The sequence below is a fragment of the Osmerus mordax genome, chromosome 5 (genome assembly GCF_038355195.1).
Source record: "Osmerus mordax isolate fOsmMor3 chromosome 5, fOsmMor3.pri, whole genome shotgun sequence".
NCBI classification, from domain to species: Eukaryota; Metazoa; Chordata; class Actinopteri; order Osmeriformes; family Osmeridae; genus Osmerus; species Osmerus mordax.
This window is the reverse complement of record NC_090054.1, coordinates 10,965,514-10,988,581: the sequence shown is the minus strand read 5'-3', so window position 1 is coordinate 10,988,581 and position 23,068 is coordinate 10,965,514. Positions and strand designations below refer to the sequence as shown.

General features: G+C 43.9%; 1 protein-coding gene across 2 annotated transcripts; it reads left to right on the top strand.

Moving 5' to 3' along the window:
* Positions 1-503: 503 nt before the first annotated feature.
* On the top strand, positions 504-23,003 carry ugp2b (UDP-glucose pyrophosphorylase 2b). 2 transcript variants are annotated; one of them, XM_067237126.1, is made up of 10 exons: positions 504-548; positions 3,027-3,154; positions 3,888-3,995; positions 9,887-10,072; positions 14,644-14,777; positions 17,459-17,756; positions 18,001-18,198; positions 19,914-20,156; positions 21,881-21,985; positions 22,158-23,003. In XM_067237126.1, exons 2-10 carry the CDS (start codon positions 3,056-3,058, stop codon positions 22,263-22,265), a joined length of 1,479 nt encoding a protein of 492 aa, XP_067093227.1. In that variant the 5' UTR covers positions 504-548; positions 3,027-3,055; the 3' UTR covers positions 22,266-23,003. The 2 variants fall into 2 exon arrangements, with proteins under 2 accessions (XP_067093227.1, XP_067093226.1); XM_067237125.1 differs by lacking the exon at positions 504-548 and adding an exon at positions 1,212-1,645.
* Positions 23,004-23,068: the final 65 nt, after the last annotated feature.

The following is a 23,068-nucleotide window of genomic DNA, read 5'->3' as shown; positions in this document are numbered from 1 at the left end:
TCAATGTTTCCTGCAAGCTTCCGAGCATTTTTCTGTGGCTCAACAGGTAACGGGAAAAATGCAGACATATATATTACTGACCGAACGAGAGTAAGTGTGATGGATGCTTATCAATAATTAAATGATTAAACATTTGATGTGTGAACAAGTCAACACCAGAACTCTGCACCTTTTAATTATGACGCATCATTCATGGCTCCAGATAAATTTAGCAGGAACATTATTTCTGGCGTGAATGGGTCCAAGTGAAGAACCTTGACCAAAGCAAAGCTGCATTTTCATTGGCCAGTTCCTTTAAACGTAGAACTGATTAGTTTCTAGCATTCCATGTTATTGTACCAAACGTACAGACTTCTTTATTTAGCAAATATAGTTATTCAATTTGAATAGCATTTTAAGCTTACATTTTTTTTTTACATTTAAATTCTACATTTAAATTGAACTACTCTACGACACTATTTTGCCGGGTCTCGCATTTCGGGGTTACTCAAAGAAGGGCCAGTCCGTCGCACGTTTGTTTAGGCAGCATCATCTGAAACAGCCACACAGTAAGGACATATATTTATTTTAAAATGTGATCGTCATGAAATGTCTTATAGCCCCAGTTAATATCATACATTTTGGGTGCAGCATAATTGTACAAATGGTTGGGTTAGTTCCGGCTGGCCTGATAGTGCTTCATCCACAGCTGATAACGTTAGCTAGCTAGCTAGCTCTAGCTAGCCTACAGCTTCAGTTAGTTAAGGAGCTAGCTTGCCTAAATAGCTAGAGTCCAAAACGCCATACTTTAATACTGTAACTGACATTCACCGCAACTCTTTAAAACTCGAGTTCGCACGATGGCATCGGTCTGGCGTCTTGGCAAATAAGGTGTGTTGTCTGGGTCAGCAAAATGTAGCTAGACTAACGCGAACAAAACATTTCCACATCAGTCACGCTGTCAGTGTCACTGTATGCGAAGCTGTACTGACACTGTCCACTGCAAGGTATTTTGAAGCATGCACCGCCGTTGGTTTTATTCAACAGACTTCGTGATTTGTATCTTTTTTTTGGACTGTGGGAAGAAGTTACTTGATAATAATCAATGAAGGAGGATGGGGAGGAGGATGGGGGAGGATGGGGGCGAGGCCAGGGAGAGGGGGCGTGCATTTGACTCCAGGAAGTGTGACGTGGTTTATTGAATTGAGAAAGGGGGAGATCTAAGAAGCAATAAAGCGACCAGCTCTGGTTGTATCACTGCATTCACCGGACAATGTAGAGCAAAACGAAGAGAATTTTAGTTTCCATTAAGCGAGAAACGCGATCTAATCGTTTGAAGTTCGGACTGATTTCAAAATTTCAAGCGAGAGAATGATGATGGGGTGCTTAAGGATGTTCTATGAGCAGGAGCTCTAGCAAGTTGGTTTCGCATCAGTGTCACGGAATTGAATGAATCCCCATTTGGAGCAAGATATATTTTTTTATTCCTGTGGAATTATATGCAGCTATATCTTTTTATCGATGTACAGTCATTCCTTATACTAGATAAAGATTTCATTGAAGGCTATTGCTATCCATTGGATTGATTGAAACTGTCAAGGTGTTGCTTGATAGTAGTTTATTGACAGTGAGCCTACAGTATAAGATATGGCACTTTATGTTGAAGGTAAGTGACGTTTATAAGCATTGACTTATGAATAATGCATGTATAATTATTAAATATATATATATATATCTGATATAACCAGGTTATCAAGAGGATGCCCTCTTCTAATTTACTTTTCACTTGGTTACAATTAAGATTACATTCCAAGGAAATCACGACTAGCTTCTATTACCTGGTTTGTGTTTGAATCAGTTTTTTCTCTGGTGTACAGGTTACAATGTACATTTAGACATTTCCCTGTTCTGTCTATAAAATACAATACAAATTACACCTAGAATTATTTTCAGAACGCTCACAGTATCATCAAGTTCAAAAGTGAAAGAAGAATACTACCCAAGTCAAGGAGAACTGTCACCTAATATGTGGTTTAACTACTTATACCTGAGTTATACACACTGAGAGGACAAAGTCTAACCTATGTAGACAGACTTTTCTGTTTACTATTAACATTTCTATCACCTTGGGGTTTGATTGGTGCTCTAAAAACACCAAGTTATCAGCTACAGTGTGATCATTAAAAAGAATGAGTGCGAACCCGTTTGTTAATATCCAGTCACACACACACACACTCATCCCACATTTGTGTTCTTTAAGTGTCAGCCTCTGTTTTATCATTCCAATAAGTTGCCACACCCATACAGATCATAGAAAAGTCCCAAATACTGGTACCTGGAATTGAATTATAGTTCTATATTAAAATGAGACCAATTCAATCCTTAACTGTTAATGGGACTATATGTAAAGTGAGTATCAGTGAGGAACTGTCAGGGCCCTAATATATTCAAAAAATATATATTTGTCTAAAGACAATGTTTCTGAAATAAACCCTTCAATCCTGCCTATTCAGTTTGGGTTGGAATATGGAGAGTTAAATGAAAAAATCGCCTTTTGTCACCCTATCAGAATTTTACTGCCTCTAAATGGGTGGGCTTTGTTATCGCTAAGTTTATGACAAGTTTCGCCCGCTGTGGGGAATGTGATCACAAGCTAATAAACTAGCTAATGTAACGTTAGATTGTTCATTCACTTCACAATTACAGTAAATAGTGTCGCAAGGGCTGGCTCAAATAGTGCGTATTGACCAACACAATTTCATGTAGGCCTAATGCTGTGTGCGCGCTGTATTGTGTGTTTTTTTCGACGAGTAATTGGGGTCAGAGGGCCATGGTTTAAGAGTCACGGTTCGCTACTGGTGGGTATGGTCCAGCAGTATTGGTTTCTAAACCAATACAGCTGGATCCAGTTCTTACTGGTTTCAACAGAGAAGTTACCACATTCCAAATGGAGAGATTAACCAAGTTTATGAGATCTCATGATTTGTTGGGGCCTTATTGTATGTCATTGGCCGGTTTAGTGAGTCTATTTTTTTTGTCCTATGCAGGTCTGACTAAGGGCTTGGCCAACGGAGGGATGGCCCAGTTTCAGGAAGTGATGCGTCAGCAGCTGGAGAGCTCCATGCATACAGAGCTGGAGATGCTGCTGGACACGGCCACAGGAGCTGAGAAAGAGGTCATGCTCAAAAACACCCACTTACGCCCACGTACCCACACACAACCGTACACACACATACTCTCCACTTGCGCGAGAACCAAAACCAATGAGATGTTCCTTGATACTAATATGTCCCATATGCCTGCCTAACACTCATCACAGCTGTGCATACTGCTGAGAGTCTGGAGGACTGGCGCAGTTCACACCCTTCTTCTGCCCCCAAACCTCTTTTATTTGATTTCTACCGCTCTCTTTCTCTCTGCACCTCTCCACCCACCCCCCCCTTCCTATTTCTAAGCCCACTTGGTAGCAATTAGGAGGGGGGAGGTTCAAGACTGAAGGAGGGGAAACACGGAAGTGACACATACTGTAGTTTAGTGTCAACGTGACTGTCTCTCTTTCTCTATCTATCCATCTATCCATCCATCCATCCATCCATCCATCCATCCCAATAAGGACATACCATATACTGGGTTAAATGCATCCTAGCTATTGACTAACAGTAACTGTACTGTTACTTTTGTGTGTACTTAAAGCCGCTACATAATAACTTCCATTCATTAAACTACCTACCTGTTGTTGAACTACCTCATACATATATTGAAGCATAACAAATAAATAATAGTGTGCTTTACTTATGGATGTTTAACTGTATTATTGTCTTTACATATAATTCCACAACTTTTTCAGAAAAAGCAGGTACAGCAATAGTTGTTTTTTAACTAACGACTGTGGAACAACTGTTTTCCAGGTGTCTAGAAAAGACTTTGAGGGCTTCAAGAAGATCTTCCACAGATTCCTACAGGTGAAGGGACCTTCAGTCGAGTGGGCAAAGATACACAGACCTCCAGAAGACTCGGTAAGCTATTGGAGAGAGTGTGTGTGTGTTTAATTAGTTATAGGGGAGTGCTATTTGCGAAAACAACTCAGTCAAGGGGGGATTTCCACACAGAGTGACCAGTGTTGGTCTGTTTTGCCCTGAGCAGCCAGCTCTCCTCTCTCAACTACTACTACTCCAGAACCATCAGCGTCTCTCGCAGCAGACTGGGACCCCAGTGTGCAGGATATGTTCCTTTTTATAATCAGCTTTGTGTGTGCTTGTGTGCATGCATCTACTGTTTATATGAATGTATGTACAATAGGCTTATTACGAGTAGTTATTGACCGTTATGGCCGGTCGGATGGATCATACTCATTCTATAGTCCTTAACATTAACTATGTGAAGGATTCAATTGGTGTCATTTTGATTCTCCTATATATACATGATAAAACCGCTAGTATAGAGAGCATCTTTTACCAATATCAAACCACTTAACACAGTATTAGAAATCCTTTCAGATACATTGAGCTTTTGCTTAAGCCAACTAAAGTGTTTGATATTGAAGTTTTTGGGGACATGTTACATACCTTAAATGAAATCAAACCAAGCTAAAAAAGGATTACCGTAATTTGAATCGATTTTTACCCATAAAAATGTTCTTTAGAAAAGTAGTCTCTAAGAGTCAGTCACCATTCCATCCCTTCTTATGCTATTGCACTCTACCCTCTCTCTGGGACAAGATGTGTCAAAGATAAGAACCACTCAAGCGATAGATTACAGAGAGAGAGCCGAGTCTAGAAAAGCAACAAAACAGGTTGTTCGTTTTCGGTTTCCGAGAGGCAAGGCGGCCATAGTATTGTATCCATGCGTGGTTTTGCATAATTGTGTGGCATGTGATCACTTGCGTGGCTCCATGAACAGTGGAGTGTATATCGGACAGAAGGATATGATTACATCCCTGTAGGCACCATTCAGGATGTTTCATTGTGAAGGGACAACTGTTTTCCAGAAGGTTCCGCTTCTTCGAAAGGCTCTCGTACCCCATCTACATAGCTGTGCTGACATCAGTGAGGTTCTGTGTTAGAACTATAGTATGACACTGGGAAAAGAGTTTTGATTTACTAGACAGTTAATCCAACTCTGCTGTTGAATTCCTGCCATGGTGGAGGTTCATGCTTTTGTCAGGCAATAGCTAATTATATTGTTTTGTAAACTTAAGTACTTTCGTACGCTCATGTAGATGCCTTTACTTCCTTTTTGCTGTCCTTTTGGAAACTTTCACCAACAGAATATACAGAAGTGATATCGGAGCTTATTGCAATGCAGCTCACATCCTCAGTTCAAATCCAGGTCTTTCTAAATCTGCAAGGCATCTGTTCACTTTGATCCAGCTCTGCTTGGTCTCGATAGAGAACAAGGACATATTCATCCCCCATCCTTCCTTGTGGCCAGGTTTGTTAATGCAAGGCTGCCACTCATTACATTAGCTAAAAATCCCGAGAACAAGATTGTTGTTAATGCCAGTGGAGTTACAGTATGTTGTCTCTTCGCATCAACTGTGAAAAGCCTCTTATAGTTGGACATCCTGTCCGGTCCAGAAGTCAGTTTTGTTTTTTTCAATTAGTCTACAGTCTTGTTAGTTTTAGGAAATCGGGTTGCCATTTTTGTCCCCCAGTTTTAGAGTTTTGGTCGGTCATAACCCTCCTTCAGCTCAGTGCGAGGTTGAAAGGTTTCTCTGTGTGAAATGCAGAAGGTTGCTAGGCTCCCTTCAGTTCCAGAACATTGGGCTGCCAAATCTCGTGGGAGGCTCTTTGATGTCCTCACAGCTTTGTGCATGTACTGTCCTGTACTGTAGTGCTGCAAGCAAGTGCCTGTGGTTATCATTGCCCAGCCAGTACAAAGCTTGAAAGTTAAGGCAGAGCAGAAATGGCTCGGACTCCCATAAAAAAGAAAGAATCCATATAAAAGATAACATATAATTCTTGGTGAGTTTGACATTGAACCTCACAGCGTTCATTGAATTATACAGAGAGAAAATCTTCTGGGTAAAAAGTAGGCAAATTCACTAGTAACGTATTGGGTCATGTTTGAAACACTGCCATTAACATGTCACATGATTTTTTTTTGTGTATCTTTTCTTAAAATGTGAAAATACTTATTAGGCCAGTACTTTCTACCAATAACTCAAATCTTTGTTTAGAACAGTATTCCAATTCTGGCATAGGACGTAAAAGATGAGCAATATCTGAAGAGCTTTTTTTGGTTTGCACATCAAAACACATCCCAAAACCAATCTTTCATAGTCCTTTGGAGGAAAACACTAGCCTGATAAGAGCCTTTACTCTTTCACCATCAGAGCTGATGGGCTCTACCAGAAATCATCCCTCTGACTCCCTCCGTGAATTCTCACCCAACATTTCCTGTTATTTGCCGTATGATTGGATACTCATATTTCACCTCACGAGCATGCGTGTGCACACACACTGAAGTACAAAGCCTGGTTTGTTCCCTCGTCTGAGTTACAGTGAGGGTGGGGATGCAGCATCAGCCCTCGCTGGTGATGGGCATATTCATGTAGTTATTAAGTTCAAAAAGAAAAATAATATGTGTGTGTGTGTCTGGTGTGCACGGGCAAGAGGGAGGTGTGTGTGTGTGTATGTGGGAGAGAGGGGTATGTGTGTGTGTGCGTGCAGGAGGGGGAATGGTGGGAGAAGTATAGAGTGGATGTGCAAGCAAAAGAAGAGAGAAGAAAAAGTGGGAGGGAGGGGGGGAGGGGTCTGGGAGGCAGAGAGAGAGAGAGAGGGGAGGAGAGGAAGGAGCGATGAGCAAATAGAGAAAGAGTGGTTGAGTGCACACCAGGCCTCATGCTCACTTCTTTCAAACAGATGCTGTCTTGTCCGACAAGGAGTGGGAGCTGGCTGTGAAATGGAGGAAACTGGGAGAGAGAGAAGAGAATACAGAAAAGGGTGAAAGACGGCTAGAGAAAGGTTTGGAGGAGAGACTGATGTTCGAGGGAGCGAGACAGTGAAGTGGGATTAAATAAGAAGTCGCAGATGGACAGAGGGACTGTAATAATGGGTTCACAATTAGTTAGAGGAGAAGTGGAGAAAGGGATGGAGGAAGAGGGAGGCCGTGTACGCTCACAGACTGTTGCAGCATTATGACCTTAATGGCACACTGGAATGTGAGGCACGCTTCTTAGAGAAAGCAAACTGGATGCAGGTCATATGGCGTCTGTGTGTGTGAAAGAGAGACAGAGAGCTGTGTCTTGTGTGAAAGAAATGGGTCTCGCATCCTAGGCCATTCTGTGTGAGTGCCATGGCAACGATTGACATGCTTGCCTAACATGAAGGACGAAGCAGAGCTTGGCTGCTTGGCAGGCCTTTAGGAGACTGGGGAGTCAGCGAATGGGGGGTTGTGGAGCATTCCGGTAAGGCAGAGTTCAGATAGCTCAGGTTTTACACCCGTAGGGGTATATTTTGGTTTTAAGATATTGGGTTCTTCTCGTCATGTCACAGCACTTGGGAAGGGAATTGGTTCTCCATGGACATCCCTAGTTTATGGTAAACACTGATCCTAAACAGCTTAGAGACAGAGGTGCTCTCTGAAAAGGATCCCGGATCCATACATGTCCACAGTCGTTAGTTCAACTGGCTGTACGTCACAACCAGCACACGCAATTCAGTGCACCGCATTACTCTGGAATGTACTATACCGGCTGACACAATAGCATGAGTGTCTGTTGGATAACCCAAGCCACACCCCTTCCTGTTGCTCATGTTTACACACCAGCCAATGACATGACACTTTCTTTGACTATACATCTGGCAAGCAGGATACGGGAGTGATTAATTTACAATGAACAGTATGTGTGTTTGAGGATTATCTTTGCATTCTACACCTGATCTCTTTGTGTCTCTCTCTTTCTCTCTGCTCTGTATTATTCAAATATTGAAAGGTAGAGATGGAGCGAGACCAGGGGTGTCATCATTTGGCGCGGATTCCGGGCAGCGCCAAATGATGTGTCCTTGGGCAAGGCACTTCACCCTGCTTGCCTCAGGGAAAATGTCACTGTACTTACTCTAAGTTGCTCTGGATAAGAGCGTCTGCTAAATGTAAATGTCAGCTGGGGAGTTAACATACCCGGGTATGTCACATAACCTGCTTTCTGGAATACCTCCCAGGGGTTGGACTCGGCACACAAGTCAGAATTGAGGTAGGCTAAGAAACATTACAAAACTAAAGATAGTTTCTAAATGATAGGCCTACCGATCATCTTATTTTGACTAAAACATAAAAACAATATTACATGAAGCTCAAAAAAACGGTATTTGCACGCAAATGAATGCAAAAAAAATGTGCACGCTCGCGTTAACTATTGATGTCCCTGCCAAAGCTGACATCAAACCTGAACTGTCCCTGAACTGTTGCTGTTAAGCAAGGGGAGTTTCTATAGGCTAGTAGTGCATTGTGCGCAGCAAGCTTGAAAGAAAAAAAGGAATATGAATTAGGGGCCTGTGCCCCAGTAGAGTGTTATGTCTAACAACGCCTCTGAGCGAGACTACTTGTTACACCCAAAAGGACGTCATACAGTGATTCATTAGCAAGGATGTGCAGTAAGCACACACGCACACACGGATGTAAGTGATGAAACCCAGAGGGCAGAGGAACATTTGCATCTCCAAACTGCCCTCCCTATTATTGGGTAATGAAGCGCTCGCTCCTCACAGGTAGTATACATTTCTCTGCTAACACAAACGTACTGAAGTCCTCTTGCCTTCCTCATCAATTTGCAAGAATTCAGTGTGAACACAAGGCCTGTTATTTGACACAGTATTTATGCAAGCAAAATGACGATGTTGTGAGTCAGCTTTCATCTGGTTTGAGGTAGCAGGTAGCAGGTTGTTTGTTGCTTTTGCCTCATTGAGCCCATGGGATTCACCACGCCACCATGAATGTCCATAAAAACTAGGAATGCACCGAAATATCAGAGAAAAAAGGCAGAAAATATGAACCACTATGCCCCGCCCCTCAGATGTCAGATTACACTCTTGTTGATCTCGCCATTATCACTGTGTTTTTCAATGAAAGTGTTTTTTTTATTGGTTTGTAGTTTTTCAGTTCAAATTCATGAATACAATTTTAAAGTAGGTAAAAAAATAAAGAAGTAATTTTCGGCATCCTGAATTTTGGTTTCGGTACCAGTATGCCAGTTTCTCTCTCTGTATCTCACCATTGTGTGATAGTTCAGAGACAGAGTAATGACTCAGCAGAAAAGGAGACATGATGAGCCATGACCCACTGTCCTCCCCCAGTTGCACACACGCATGCCTTTTCATTTTCACTTACAGTATATACACTTACACAATGGACCCACACCCTTTAAAAGTCTGGGTAAGATTTTAAGACCCAGTATGCAGAGGCACATTGTTCTGTTTTTAAAGCTAAGTGATAGTAAATACCAGCCACCATATTGATTCTGAGTGAGAAACATTCCAACGAAAGACTTGACGTATATCCTCTTCACCCTTTGTTGAAAGTAAAACTGCTGATTCCCTTCCTTTGCTTTCATCGTTTTAGTTATTTGAGTCTCTTTCCTCCTCGTTACTACTCTCTCTCTTTTTGACTTTAACCCTTTGCTCTACCTCTTTCATTTTCTGTCTCTTGTCTTGATCTCTGTTTCTCAATCTTTATCTCCTTCATTCTCTCTCGATCGATCGATCTCTTATCTCTCTTTCTTGTTATTAACACATCGTTTGTCTCTACTGCTTTCTCAGACCTTGATCCTCTCTTTTTATCATGCCTTCTCCAGTGTGGCTGAGCTAACAGGAAGAGCTAGTCAAAAGGTCCATTACAAGCTGATGCAAGGGGCCGCGCTATTGACCCAATAAAGCCTTCCTGACATCGTCTTGTCTCACCCCCACCACAGATCCAGCCGTACGACAGGATAGCGGCACGCGGCCTTCCAGACAACGTGGCAGACAGCCTGAACAAGCTGGTGGTGGTTAAGCTGAATGGAGGTCTGGGGACAAGCATGGGCTGCAAGGGCCCCAAGAGTCTCATCGGCGTCCGCAACGAGAACACCTTCCTGGACCTCACCGTGCAGCAGATCGAGGTAACCGCCTCTCAGATGTCCTCAACGGGCATAGTCACACACATTAAAACCTCATTTTGTTGCAGAGACCGTTATCTGTCATACAGTTACTGCCAGGTACATGCTCAGTTCTAACGTTTTTTTATTTTTTTTATTTTTTTTAAAGGTATGTTTATAATGCTAAATCTATTTAACCATTATGGACTTTCACACATAAAGTGCTACATAATACACAGTTAACGTCCCTTTCAGAAATTATCTGAATGTCTCAAGGGTTGGGCCACATTACTAAGAAACAGCACTGTGATGAGGTCATGGCGAGGTTATGAAAAAGGCCCAAATCCATCCATTGCCAGGAGGACACCATGGCATACTGTCTTCTGCAGGCATAAACATCTTTTCCGTGGTCAAATGTCAGTAGTACTAAAGTGCTGAGTTTTGGGAAGACACGTATAATCAAGCAAGCCCAAAGGTTGAACTTAGTATTCATCCGACATACCAGAAACCTGCAATGGAAAAGACACTGTGGTTGAGAGAAAATTCCCGCAAATCATTTTCCAGGTTTTTCCTAAATTACAAGCACATGTGCATCCCTCCTACTCCCTCTCCCTGGTGAGCTGAGCGTGGCATTCCTAAGGCGCACGCTGTAGCTTATTCATATACTGTGTCTGGAGGAGAGGCAAACGCATAGGATTTTGAATGTTCGTGGAAGATTTCTCTTGAAAAAGGGCTTTTCTGTACAGTTCCAGGAGGTGGGTGGGGTGAAAGAGGATCAGTCAGTAGGCAGGTCAGGAAGTTTGGCTGAGAAACAGAGCACACAGTGTGCTGGGAGTAAGAGAAGTGTGTATGTGTGTGCACTCTGCATTTGTAAGGATAGTGTATTTGTTTGTGTGTGTGTTGGCCACTATACACAAAGTATATTCTAGTGTGAAGAAATAAAGCAGATACAAACCACAAGATCAGGAACACCTTTCAGGACATTGTGTGTTACACACACAATGTCCTGAAAGGTCTGTGTATTGCAGTAACATTACTGCAATACACAGAAAACCACACAGAACCCACTCCTTTCTTTTTATACTCGGTGTCCTCTATCAACCTCCCTGTGGTTCTAAAAGGAATCCATTTTACCTTTCAAGGGCTGGTCAAATTACCTTCATCCAAAATCTGAGCTTTCAGGAAGAAAATTTGATTCTTTTCAGTACAACTCTTGCCCCAATTATATTCTCTAAAATTCACTCTTTGCTTCAACCCATCCATTCAGAGGTAAGTGGACACCTGATGACTGACTGTGTAGGCTTTCATCCAGCCAGTTAAGTTAGAACAGAGATTACTTTCAGGTATGAAGAGAGGCTGTCTTTAAGAGGATTCCTGGATCGGATCACTCTGCCTTTGCCAAGGCCAAGCAGTGTGTCATTAAACAACAATGTAGGCTTATTAGCATTTTCAATGTAACGTTATGCCAGAGCAAACACAGTTGGTTGTCCTTTAGAAATATGGGGGTGGGGTGGTGCAAAACCCTGTTGCTTTAGTCATCCAAGGCTTTCCCTCCCAGACATGATCTTTTCGATAAATGTTTGCACTTCTCCCTCCCCACGTTGTGGTGACACACCCAAAGCCCCGAAGCTCTCGTCCATTATCCAGTGGGTGATCGTAAGCACACATCCTTTTCAAGGTTCCTAAGAAGGAAAAGGTCAACAGTAATATTGAAACCGTTTCCACATGGTGATCGGTTACAGGCGACGCCGCACATTTAAAGCGTAGTTTGCTATAGGACAGCTATTAAACCTGGGGGCCTGTACTACGAACAGGGTTTAACATGCCCCGGGATATCTTTTAGTTACCTGTCTTCACTAAGACTAACAACCACAGTCATGCTAAGCAGTGTCACGACGGGGGTTATCGACTTGTTACATTTACATTTTACATTTTGTCATTTAGCAGACGCTCTTATCCAGAGAGACTTACAGTAAGTACAGGGACATTCTCCCCGAGGCAAGTAGGGTGAAGTGCCTTGCCCAAGGACACAACGTCATTTGCACGGCCGGGAATCGAACTGGCAACCTTCAGATTACTAGCCCGCTTCCCTCACCGCTCAGACACCTGACGCCCTGACTTGTTAACTCAACCCAGGTCTAGTCATGAGCGTGTTCATGTAAAAGACAGCAGTGTTTGCTCCATATGACCAATCGCAAACATGGACAAGTCTACCAGAGTAGGCCTTCCACAACTCTTACACTTATACCTTAAACAAGATGAGCAAACTATATAATCTTAGGTCAACAAGGACATTCAATAAGGGATTCAGTGCTTTAAGTGCTTCAGTGCTCAAGATAATATTGGTATACAGGCCACAAAGATACTCAGGGAAAGCCGAAGTGTTTTGTCAGACTCAAACTATTAGTGCACCGAGGTCACAGGATCTTCTAAGAAGTGACAATGCCATTTTCCAACAAAATTGATTGGTCAGTAGGCGGTGCTTTTAATACTGTTATCTGGAACATATGCTGCACAGGTTATGTTGCCATGGTGATCTACCCTGTTGAGAAATGAGCCACCGTCGTGACACTGAAAACCCAGGGTTAAACCTGAATGAAGTTGAACCGAAGTTAGTTCACTAACTTCCAATCTTGCTTCATAGTATAAACCTCTCCTCCTTTTGTGTGTGCGATTTCCGCATACCTGTGCGATTTCCGCATACCTGAGCGATCACTATAATACTGGGTTCAAACTACTACTGTGTGTCTGTAAAAAGACCCCCAAAAATCGACATCAATCTATCACATATTTGTGTTGTAGACTCATTCTTTTATCAAGGATCTAAAAGGACTCTGGATAATAACTTCAGTAGTGTTTAAACAATGGTTACAGTTGTTTGAATGTGAGGTTCTTTTAAGGATATGGAGAGATGGTTTTATATATATACAGTGTATGTATGTATATATATATATATATACTTAAATCATTCTGCTGGACCTTTCTGCAGCGTTTGATACGGTTAACCACCAGATCCTGCTCTCCAGACTTTCTGAGATGGGCATCACTGGCACTGCACTCCAGTGGATCTCATCCTACCTGTCGGGAAGATCCTACCAGGTCTCCTGGGGAGGCAAACTGTCAGGCCCTTGCCAGCTCTCCACTGGTGTCCCACAGGGCTCCGTCCTTGGACCCCTCCTCTTCTCTCTGTACACCACCTCACTTGGACCAATCATCACCTCCCATGGCTTCTCCTACCACTGCTACGCTGACGACACGCAGCTGTACCTGTCGTTCCCCCCGACCGATCCGGGGATCTCAGCTAGGATTGAGGCCTGCCTCACAGACATCTCCGCCTGGATGACCGAGCACCACCTCCAGCTGAACCTCGCCAAAACAGAACTTCTCATCATCCCGGCTAAACCCTCCATCTCCCACGATCTCTCAATCACCCTGGGATCTGCAACGGTGACCCCTTCATCCTCTGCCAGGAACCTTGGGGTTACCATGGACGACGAGCTCTCCCTCACGGCCCACATTGCTGCGGTCTCCCGGTCGTGTAGATTTACCCTCTACAACATCCAGAAGATCAGGAAATACCTGTCTGAGCACTCCACCCAGCTGCTAGTCCAAGCACTTGTCCTCTCCAAGTTGGACTATTGCAACTCGCTGCTCGCTGGTCTCCCAGCATGTGCAACCCGCCCTCTTCAGAGGATTCAGAACGCAGCGGCCCGCCTGGTCTACAATCTACCCAGACGCTCCCATGTTACCCCGCTCCTCATCTCTCTCCACTGGCTACCTATCATGGCCCGTATCAGATTCAAGACCCTGGTACTGACCTTCCAAGCAGTGAATGGGACTGCACCCGTCTACATCAAGTCTCTCCTGCAGCCTTATACCCCCACCCGTCACCTACGGTCTTCTTCAGACAACCGCCTGGTGGTCCCACCGCTCAAGACCGCCCGGTCCCAACACAAGCTCTTCTCCTGTCTGGCCCCCCAGTGGTGGAATCAACTCCCCACCTCCATCAGAGACACTGACTGTCTCTCCACCTTCAAGAAAAGGCTCAAGACGCACTTGTTCCGGGAGTACAATGGTACTTAGGAATGGTTCGCTTGACCCGATGTTAGTTTCCTCAAGGATCACAATGACTCTTGCTTAGAGACTTGTTGCTCTTGTGGTTAGTGGTAACTGATTAAAAGAAATTGTACTCGCTGTGATATATTGTTTTTATCATTGTTGCTTGTTTTTTTTTCTTCCACAGGTACACTTGCACTTATAGTAGTTCATGTTGTTTAATTGTAACTTGTTTAACTACATGCTCTTATGGTTCTTCCCTTTGGCACTTACTTTGGTTGTTCACAATGTGTGCTTCATGTTTTGGCTACTCGCAATGTTTTTGTGGCTATCTTGTTGTTATGATCAGTGACCTATGCACTTTGTAAAGCTCTCTCTTGGAAGTCGCTTTGGATAAAAGCGTCTGCTAAATGAATAAATGTAAATGTAAATCAGAAGTGACATTTTGTCCACCTCACTCATACTCAAAAGTGGTTAGCTCGATAGAATTGATTTGCATCAAGATTTGTGTTCAATTGGTTCCAATCTCTCTTCCTCAGCACTTGAACAAGACGTACAACACAGACGTACCCCTGGTCCTCATGAACTCCTTCAATACTGATGAGGACACCAAGAAGATCCTCCAGCAGTACACACACCACCGTGTCAAGATACACACCTTCAACCAGAGCAGGTAACACGACAGCACGCGTTCGCCAGCGTCACAGTCACTGTGGACAGGTTTAGGGAAAGCCGACAGTACAGCAGCTCCCCGGCCTATCCCCAGAAGACACACCCTTTCTCACTCTGACCCACTGTTTTGGGTGTGCAAAAGAAATGACACCAGCAGCATGTCAGCACTTTGTTGTCCTTCATTGTACTCCTAAAACCGTTTCGTTTTCAATTGTCTCTGTAGCCCAACCTCAAACTGCTGTTCCTACCTCACTATCCTGACTCACTCACGCACGTATGTGTGTGTGTATAAATGCTGCATACTATATGTAGCATCAATATTTAAGGATAGGACCTTTGTTTAGTAATCTAAAGGGTCCTTGTTTTATGCCATCGTCTGACTTATTCAAGAGCTTTGATGTGAGAAATCCCCTACTGTACAGAAAGTTTGGTGGGGGAAAATAATGACGCAGTCGGATTACTGCGTCATTATTACTGCGGCGGTTTCTGATGGGAAACACTACAGTTCCTGTGTCCCCGTGGTGGTTTATTTAGTTTTGAATGCCACGTTAGACTAAGGCCAGACAGTGTCTGACACTGAGGAGAGGGCATAACTGACAGGGTCCTTGAGTCTGAAGGTGGAATGCATTCCTTTATCTTCCAGGTCGATTCATGGAGTTCAGGTGGAGCTTGAAACGATCCATAGCATTTTGTGCTCTCGTTCATCTCTCTTTCCTCTTTGTACTGATGTTTATTGCATGTCCGACCTTACTGGGGAGAGAGAAAGGGAGGGATTGAAATAAGGGAAATGAAAGAGAGATAAGAGAAGTAGAGAATGGTAGAGGAGGAGAGGTAGAGATGGACGGGGGAGATCAAGAGAGATGTTCAAAGGCTGCCTGACGTGTATGTGTGTGAGAGAGGAGAGAGAGAATTTCTAATTTAATGAGTGAAGGGGAATGAAATGGAAAGTGGTTGAACAGAGTAGCACGTCACAAGTCCTGTGTGCATAAGATAAGATAGCCGTTAATTAATCCCCTAGATGGGGACATTTGGGGAATGTTGGTTATATACTATGATAAACAGGTTAGACCTGATTAAATTACAATAATCTACTAAACATGGTGAGTGACTGTCACGTGAGAATCACAGTTATCAGATGTTGAAGCAAATCAGGGCTTCAAACCAGAGCCCTTTTTTATCGGTTTGTTCCGAGCAGTATCTGTATTTTAATGTTTCTGATTTAGCGTACCTTAAAATCAGAGCCATGTAAAGAGAGAGATAGATAAGAGATAGTTAGAGCTCCTGAACTGGTTAGAACCAAATGAAATACTGGTTAATAACATTCCATGTTGGGCTGTATGATATGACAGTAGGCTATATATCTTTTGGACACTATAAAAATGTATTTTGGCTAACAGCCTACAAGACGACATGACCTTGTTACTGTGTGAAGTTTCACCTTGATAAGTGAAATTTATGACTTGGAGCTGAAACAGAACCTCAATTTACATTGAAGTGGCTGTAGCTCAGTAGGTAGAGCAGGGCATCTGTAACCAATGGGTTGATGGTTTGATCCCGGGCCCTTACAGGACTTAAATATTTGACATTTTTTGAATTTGAAATTCTTGCAGCTTGATTATAGCAAAGCTGCGATTAAAATCCAACCGCAATGTTTTTTTCCCTACATAATAGCAGCTGTTATTGTCTCCCCCCCTCCCCCCGTTCCCAAAGCAGAAAACATAGATCCCATCCCTCCTCTTGGCTCCCACTCCAGTCTTTGTATTTCGTGTGAGAACATCTAACAAGCCAGCCTTTGATGTCTTGATCTGAGAGGGAGCTGTAGTCATTTCCAGTCAGCATCCAAGAGTTTGTTTCCTTCCAAATCCGATCTTAACGAGACTTAACGAGACCCTCTCCTCTCACCTGACCCTTCTCATCCCTGCCAGGAGATACTGGCTAACCTAAGCCCCTCACATCCCCCGTCTGAGACGAGACACGTCCGACACTCTCCCTGGCCTAACCCCACTTTGATCCGTCGGAAACTGGCGGTGATTAGGGGACCCTTCCTGTGTAATTGCACCCTTGTTGTTAATCACGCACTCTTAACATCGTAAGATCATCGTCAATCTTTAGGGAGTCAGTTGGCTGAGCGGTGAGGGAGTCGGGCTAGTAATCCGAAGGTTGCGAGTTCGATTCCCGGTCATGCCAACTGACGTTGTGTCCTTGGGCAAGGCACTTCACCCTACTTGCCTCGGGGGAATGTCCCTGTACTTACTGTAAGTCGCTCTGGATAAGAGCGTCTGCTAAATGACTAAATGTAAATGTTAACAGGTTTGGATTTGTAGACGAGTTCATCTTGGAAGCTTTTTGGTGAAGTAGCGCCATGGTTTAAATGGTGCTGAAGGATTCTTTTATCTTATGTTTTGTGATGTTCTTTGAGTATTCACTTTGAATACTCAAACACAAGAGGACCTGTCGGCCTGAATAGGCATTCTGACAGATCCTGTTAAACAGCCTCATATCCCTTAAGCCAAACAGTGGTGTCTTCTCTCTGCATAACGTTTCATAACGCAAACATGACCTACAGTACGCCTCAAATTTCTCTTTTTCTGCTCCTGCCCTCTCCGTTTTGCCCCCTCTCTCTCCCTTCCTCCTATTTGTTCCCTTCTTTTGTCTCTTCCCCTCCCTCCCTCCCTCCCTCAGGTACCCCCGAGTCAACAAGGAGTCCCTCCTCCCCGTGGCCAAGGACATGGGCATGACTGGGGAGAACGCCGACGTGTGGTACCCGCCGGGGCACGGCGACATCTACGCCAGCTTCTACAACTCCGGCCTGCTGGACCAGCTGATCGCCGAGGGGAAGGAGTACATCTTCGTGTCCAACATCGACAACCTGGGCGCCACCGTGGACCTGCACATCCTGCACCACCTGGCGAGCCAGCCCAACGGCAAGCGCTGCGAGTTCATCATGGAGGTGACGGACAAGACCCGCGCCGACGTCAAGGTAGGACGCCTCTCCCGTCTCTCCGCGTTGTGATCGCCTCCTTCAGATGTGCTTGACTCGTCCGTCCCGTAAGCGAGTGGTTGTGTCGGTAAGAGAGTGGTGAGGGAGAGTGACCGACTTGAGTCGGGGGTTCAGGTTTAAGGACGCACCGCTGTTCTTCTGTCCTGGTGCTGACCTGCTGTTAGTTCTGTTTCACACGGCCAGATGGACATTCGGGTCACTCTGCGCTCCTCCCTTGTCACAGGGTGGCACCCTCATCCAGTACAACGGCAAGCTGCGGCTGTTGGAGATCGCCCAGGTACCCAAGGCCCATGTGGACGAGTTCAAGTCCGTGACCAAGTTCAAGATCTTCAACACCAACAACCTGTGGATCTCCCTGGCAGCTATCAAGAGGCTGCAGGAGCAGAGCGCCATGGATATGGAGATCATCGTCAACCCCAAGGTGCAAGGACACACACAACACACACACTCAGCAGCATGCATGTGTTCACCAACACTGTGCATGTACTCATGAATGTGTGCAGACACACACACACACACGTTAACTTCATGTTCAACCAAATCCATGGATTTTTTGCGCTGTATGATCTACCAAGCAAAGAATTTGTCTCCCTTTCTGCTTCCTGCATCATTACGATAACGATCTGACAGGTCGATCTGCTCCACACCTGCCTGTCAGGAAGGCCTCGCTTTATCCCCTTCAAGAATAATACAACTGAAAGAAGCTTCTCTCTGGTTAGAATGACAGAGTAGCCTCCAAACAGATGCCACCCCCCCCAGGCACGTTTGACCTCTGTTCAGGAGTTGAAGAAGGTGCGTGTCTATCCGCAGAGGAGTGCATCAACTCTTGAGCGGTCATCGCGTTTTCCCACACCACTTCCCTTTCTCACAAAAGAGTGTACACCTACGTGGCTCTTTTATTTTCAGGATTCACCGGAAATTTCCACCTAACTTCCGTTAATGACGCCTATAGAGCGTGGTAGCAGCTGCATCTATGTTTAACAGAGCAGAGTGGATCCCATGGAGCAGCAGCGCTGTGCCGCTCCAGAGAGCACCCCCTCTGAATAAATGATGCAGAAAGCCTCGGCACTTCAGATGTGTCTGCATCTATTCTTTAGGCTTCCTGTCACAGGCCAATCAGAGGGTGGGGGGGGGGGTGTAATAGAGGATCCAGATTAAGGATAAAGGTAGTGGGCTGCCCCAATGGATGCAGGAAGGTGGGAGAAAAGCTGTTTTAGCTGTATTTATTTAGTTATATCTAAACGTGTTTGTGTATGAAAAAAAGAGAGAGGAGGAGAAGGAGAGTGTGTTGTGTGTGTGTTTTCTTGGTTATTGTCTATCTATGGTATCACCTTGGATACTTTCCCACAACGCTAGCATCTATAAACATTTTCACAAATGCCAGTGGTGCCTGAGGGAAGCATATCGGGACACTGTTTATTTGCCTCCAAACAGTCTACCCCAGAGGGCTGCAAAAGGTAAACCTGCTGAGAGGAACAATGCGTTGTTTGACCTCAGCCCCTCCAGCTTCCCTCAGTAAAACCTGTTAAATAAAAGCTCTGATGCCAAACTGTTCAAACTAGTAAGCAGAGCAGCCTCAGGCTAGCTGTGCTGTGCTGTACAGTGCTGCACAGTACTGCTGCAATAGGTAACAAAAAAAAACAAAATATGAGTAACCGCACCCCCTATTCTTATCTGAACTTCCATGCTTTCCTCCAGATCATACATTCATTCATCAATACATTCATCATTCATTGACAGTGGTTTCACAAAGTAAGCCAAAGAGAAAAGCCTGCCTTGGCGAAACCTGTTTGCTGGAACAAACTGTTTGCTTGAATTCTGTACCAGTGGTGGTCCTTAGGAAGTTGTGTGCTGTAGTTGTACAGTATAGACACAATTATACAGTAACCCAAGGAGGAAATACTAACCCTAATGTACCTACATTACAGTTGTTTGTACACCGCATCAAAACAGGTTATACTTGTGAAACATGCCTGTCTTGTGATACATGCTTGTGCTGTTTATGAGAAGGGGTGGAATGGGGCAAGTATTTTGGGAGTGGATTGATTCAGTTAAACCCAGATCATGTGACACGTATCTAACCCTCTGTACCCTCTCCTCCCTCGATGGTGGCATGGGCCTACACACGGTCACCAGACTCTGGACGGGGGGCAGAATGTAATCCAGCTGGAGACCGCGGTGGGCGCTGCCATCAAGAGCTTCGACAACGCTCTGGGCATCAACGTGCCCCGCAGCCGCTTCCTGCCTGTCAAGACTACCTCCGACCTCCTATTGGTCATGTCCAACCTGTACAGCCTGGAGGCGGGGTCACTGAACATGAGCCAGAAGAGGGAGTTTCCCACCACGCCCCACGTCAAACTGGGCAGTTCCTTCACCAAGGTAATGCAGTTGTACACTCATGTTCCCCCAAGTTAGCTCCGGTCCTTGAATCGGTTCTGTTCAGGATTCTGGAAACCGTGGTGCTACCTAGCGAACCAGCTCACGTTTCCACCTGTTTTGAGCTGAACCCTTGTAATCAAGGATATTTCATCAACAAAGGGCGTTGCACTAATATTGAGGCTGCTTAATGTCACACGAGGCGAATGTACAAGTTGTAAACAGCTTGGAAATCTGGGCATGCTTAAAGGCATCATTATAACCAACAGTTTCCCAAAATGTACTTTAATTTAAAAGACAGAACACGTAGTGTAAGATATTAGTGCTATCAAATTTAAATAATGGAATTATTCCAAGTTACGAATTTGATCGAAATTCACTACAATTATCTTCATGGTTCGTGCTTCAAGTCAAGAAAAAAATTATTTACTGTTTTTCGGTTCCAGTAGGGGACCATTTTTTTTGTTTGTAAACCTATTAATGTTTGGTTGAAATGCTCTGAACAGTTCAAAATTAGGTGCGCTAACTGGAACGGAACTCATTCCATGTTGGTAGAAAAGGGGCATCAGTCAAATTGGATGGCTTCATTGGTGACTGTTGAAGTGAACCAATATAAACAATGAACTTCATTTCTGAATAGTAATACTTCTCTTGAAAAGGGATTCATAGTTATCAGTTATAGCTTGTTTCTTTTGGTTAGAAGCTGCCCTAAAATGCCCTACCTGGGTATCTTAAGCACACTGAACCAGTTTATACAATACTGTTTCACTGTCACCTGTTGCCTACTGTCAAAGTCTATTCAACCCATCGTGAACTTATGCACTTATGACCCCTCTTAATCCTGTTATCTAGCAAGATAAGTGTTGAAGCACACAACACCAACACCATTTATTTATGTTAAAAAACGAATCAATTTGTCACATATAACCCATTACCTATTCCATCCACTGATGTACTGTTGAACCATAATAAGGTCTTATAGAATAGACTGCAACAAAGTTTTATGTGACTTCTGTTGTCACACAAAATGTCATGTTTATAGAGGAATCTCTGGTTTAGTTGGCTGACAGCACCCAGCAAAAAATAAACACACAAAACAAGTTATTGAAAGTGCATGCAGAATTTGGTTGTATTAATGTTGTCAAACAACCTTGCTAGAACTGTGGCATTTTCAGTCACCAGATGTTCATACAAGGTCAAGTCAGATGATTGCACACCAAAAACATGATTATCATTAGAATAGGAAATATTCCAGTCCCACTGTTGTCCCCTTTCTCAATATGTACTACAGTACATATTGTTTCTGTAGCTCAACACTCAAACCCCTGCAATGCAGTGTGGCCAAGCCTGGTCAGAGATAGTGGAGGTGATTTATATCCCTTCATTATTCACTCCTTTATCCTTCCCCCTGTCCCTACTTTGATGTCACGCAGTACACTGTTTATGACAGAAAGGCGTGGTACTGCCTTATCAGCCGCAGGCAGGACATAAAGGCTGTGGTGGTCCCACTGTATACCCATGTTACACTGTCTGCAGGGGGCAGTGTGGAGGGGAAAGAGCACTGCACTGTACTAGTCAGTCTGGACCAGACGATGCTGTACTAGTCAGAGACGATACTCAGGGTTTTAACCTGACCCCCATCTCTGCCTTACCACCCGTCTTTCCACTGAAACTAAGGTCCTTGTTCATCTGTCTTGTCTGTCTTATCCATCTGTTCATCTCCGCAGGTCCAAGAGTATGTGACTCGCTTCGAGAGCATTCCAGATATGTTGGAGCTGGACCATTTAACGGTGTCTGGAGACGTCACGTTCGGAAAGCAAGTTTCTCTGAAGGTGGGTCTAGCATCGGGCCTGTAGACTTTGAAACACCCCATTTTTCTTCAAGTCTTAAGTAAACTGGTTTACTGAGCTAGTTTTACTGAATGTACACGTAAACTAGAAAAAGCACATTTCTCTAAATCCGACAGTCTTTTTGTAACCACCAGCCTCCTCTTACCTCCTGTAGGGAACGGTAATCATCATAGCCAATCATGGAGATCGAATCGACATTCCAGCCGGTTCCATGCTCGAGAACAAGATTGTGTCTGGCAACCTCCGCATCCTGGACCACTGAGGGCTTCACCTGCTCCCCTGTCATGTGACCTATTCACTCACACACACCTCTTGCCTTTGAACCACCTCACCCCAAACATACTCCGATGGAATGGTGCCATATTTAGAATGGGTCACTGGTCTGATATCCCTGCAGTACATGTAGTTCATATTTGATACCCTTTATGAAGTTTGTGATACATGTGAGAAACATATTTGAAGGCCATATCAGATCAATGATCTCTGCCATATATAATTGATATATGGTTGCATCCGTGAAATACATACCCAGTCTGTACAATCCTTTTGAATATGTTTATGATATAATTATCCAAATGATGAAGGATTGAATAACACTATAATGTGCATTACCTTTTTTTATCAGCATAGTTTACAAAATCAGTTTGTCTTTGTCAATATTTTTATGTCTTCGCAAACATACCTGTACCTCTACCTTACTGTCTGTCAATCCATCCTTCTTTTCTCTCAGAGCTGTCTCTCCAGAGAAATAGTGAAAGGCTAGGTCCAGTATTTGATCAACAAATATGTTTAAAAACAGTTATTGAGACATATATGATTGACATATACACACACATACATTGGCGGGTTGACAAACCAATGTCTGAGCTGGGTGCATTGTTAGCAGCAAGCAGCATTAAGTCTGAAAGCAATAAGTGTGTAAATCTGTGAATGTGCGTTTGAGCTGCGAGACCATGGCCCTTTCCCAGCCTCAACCCTGGAGCTGAATAAAGTGCAATATACAAGTCAAACAACCTGCTCTTTGTCTATTCTGTCCTTGTAACACAATTCCTACTTGATTTACAG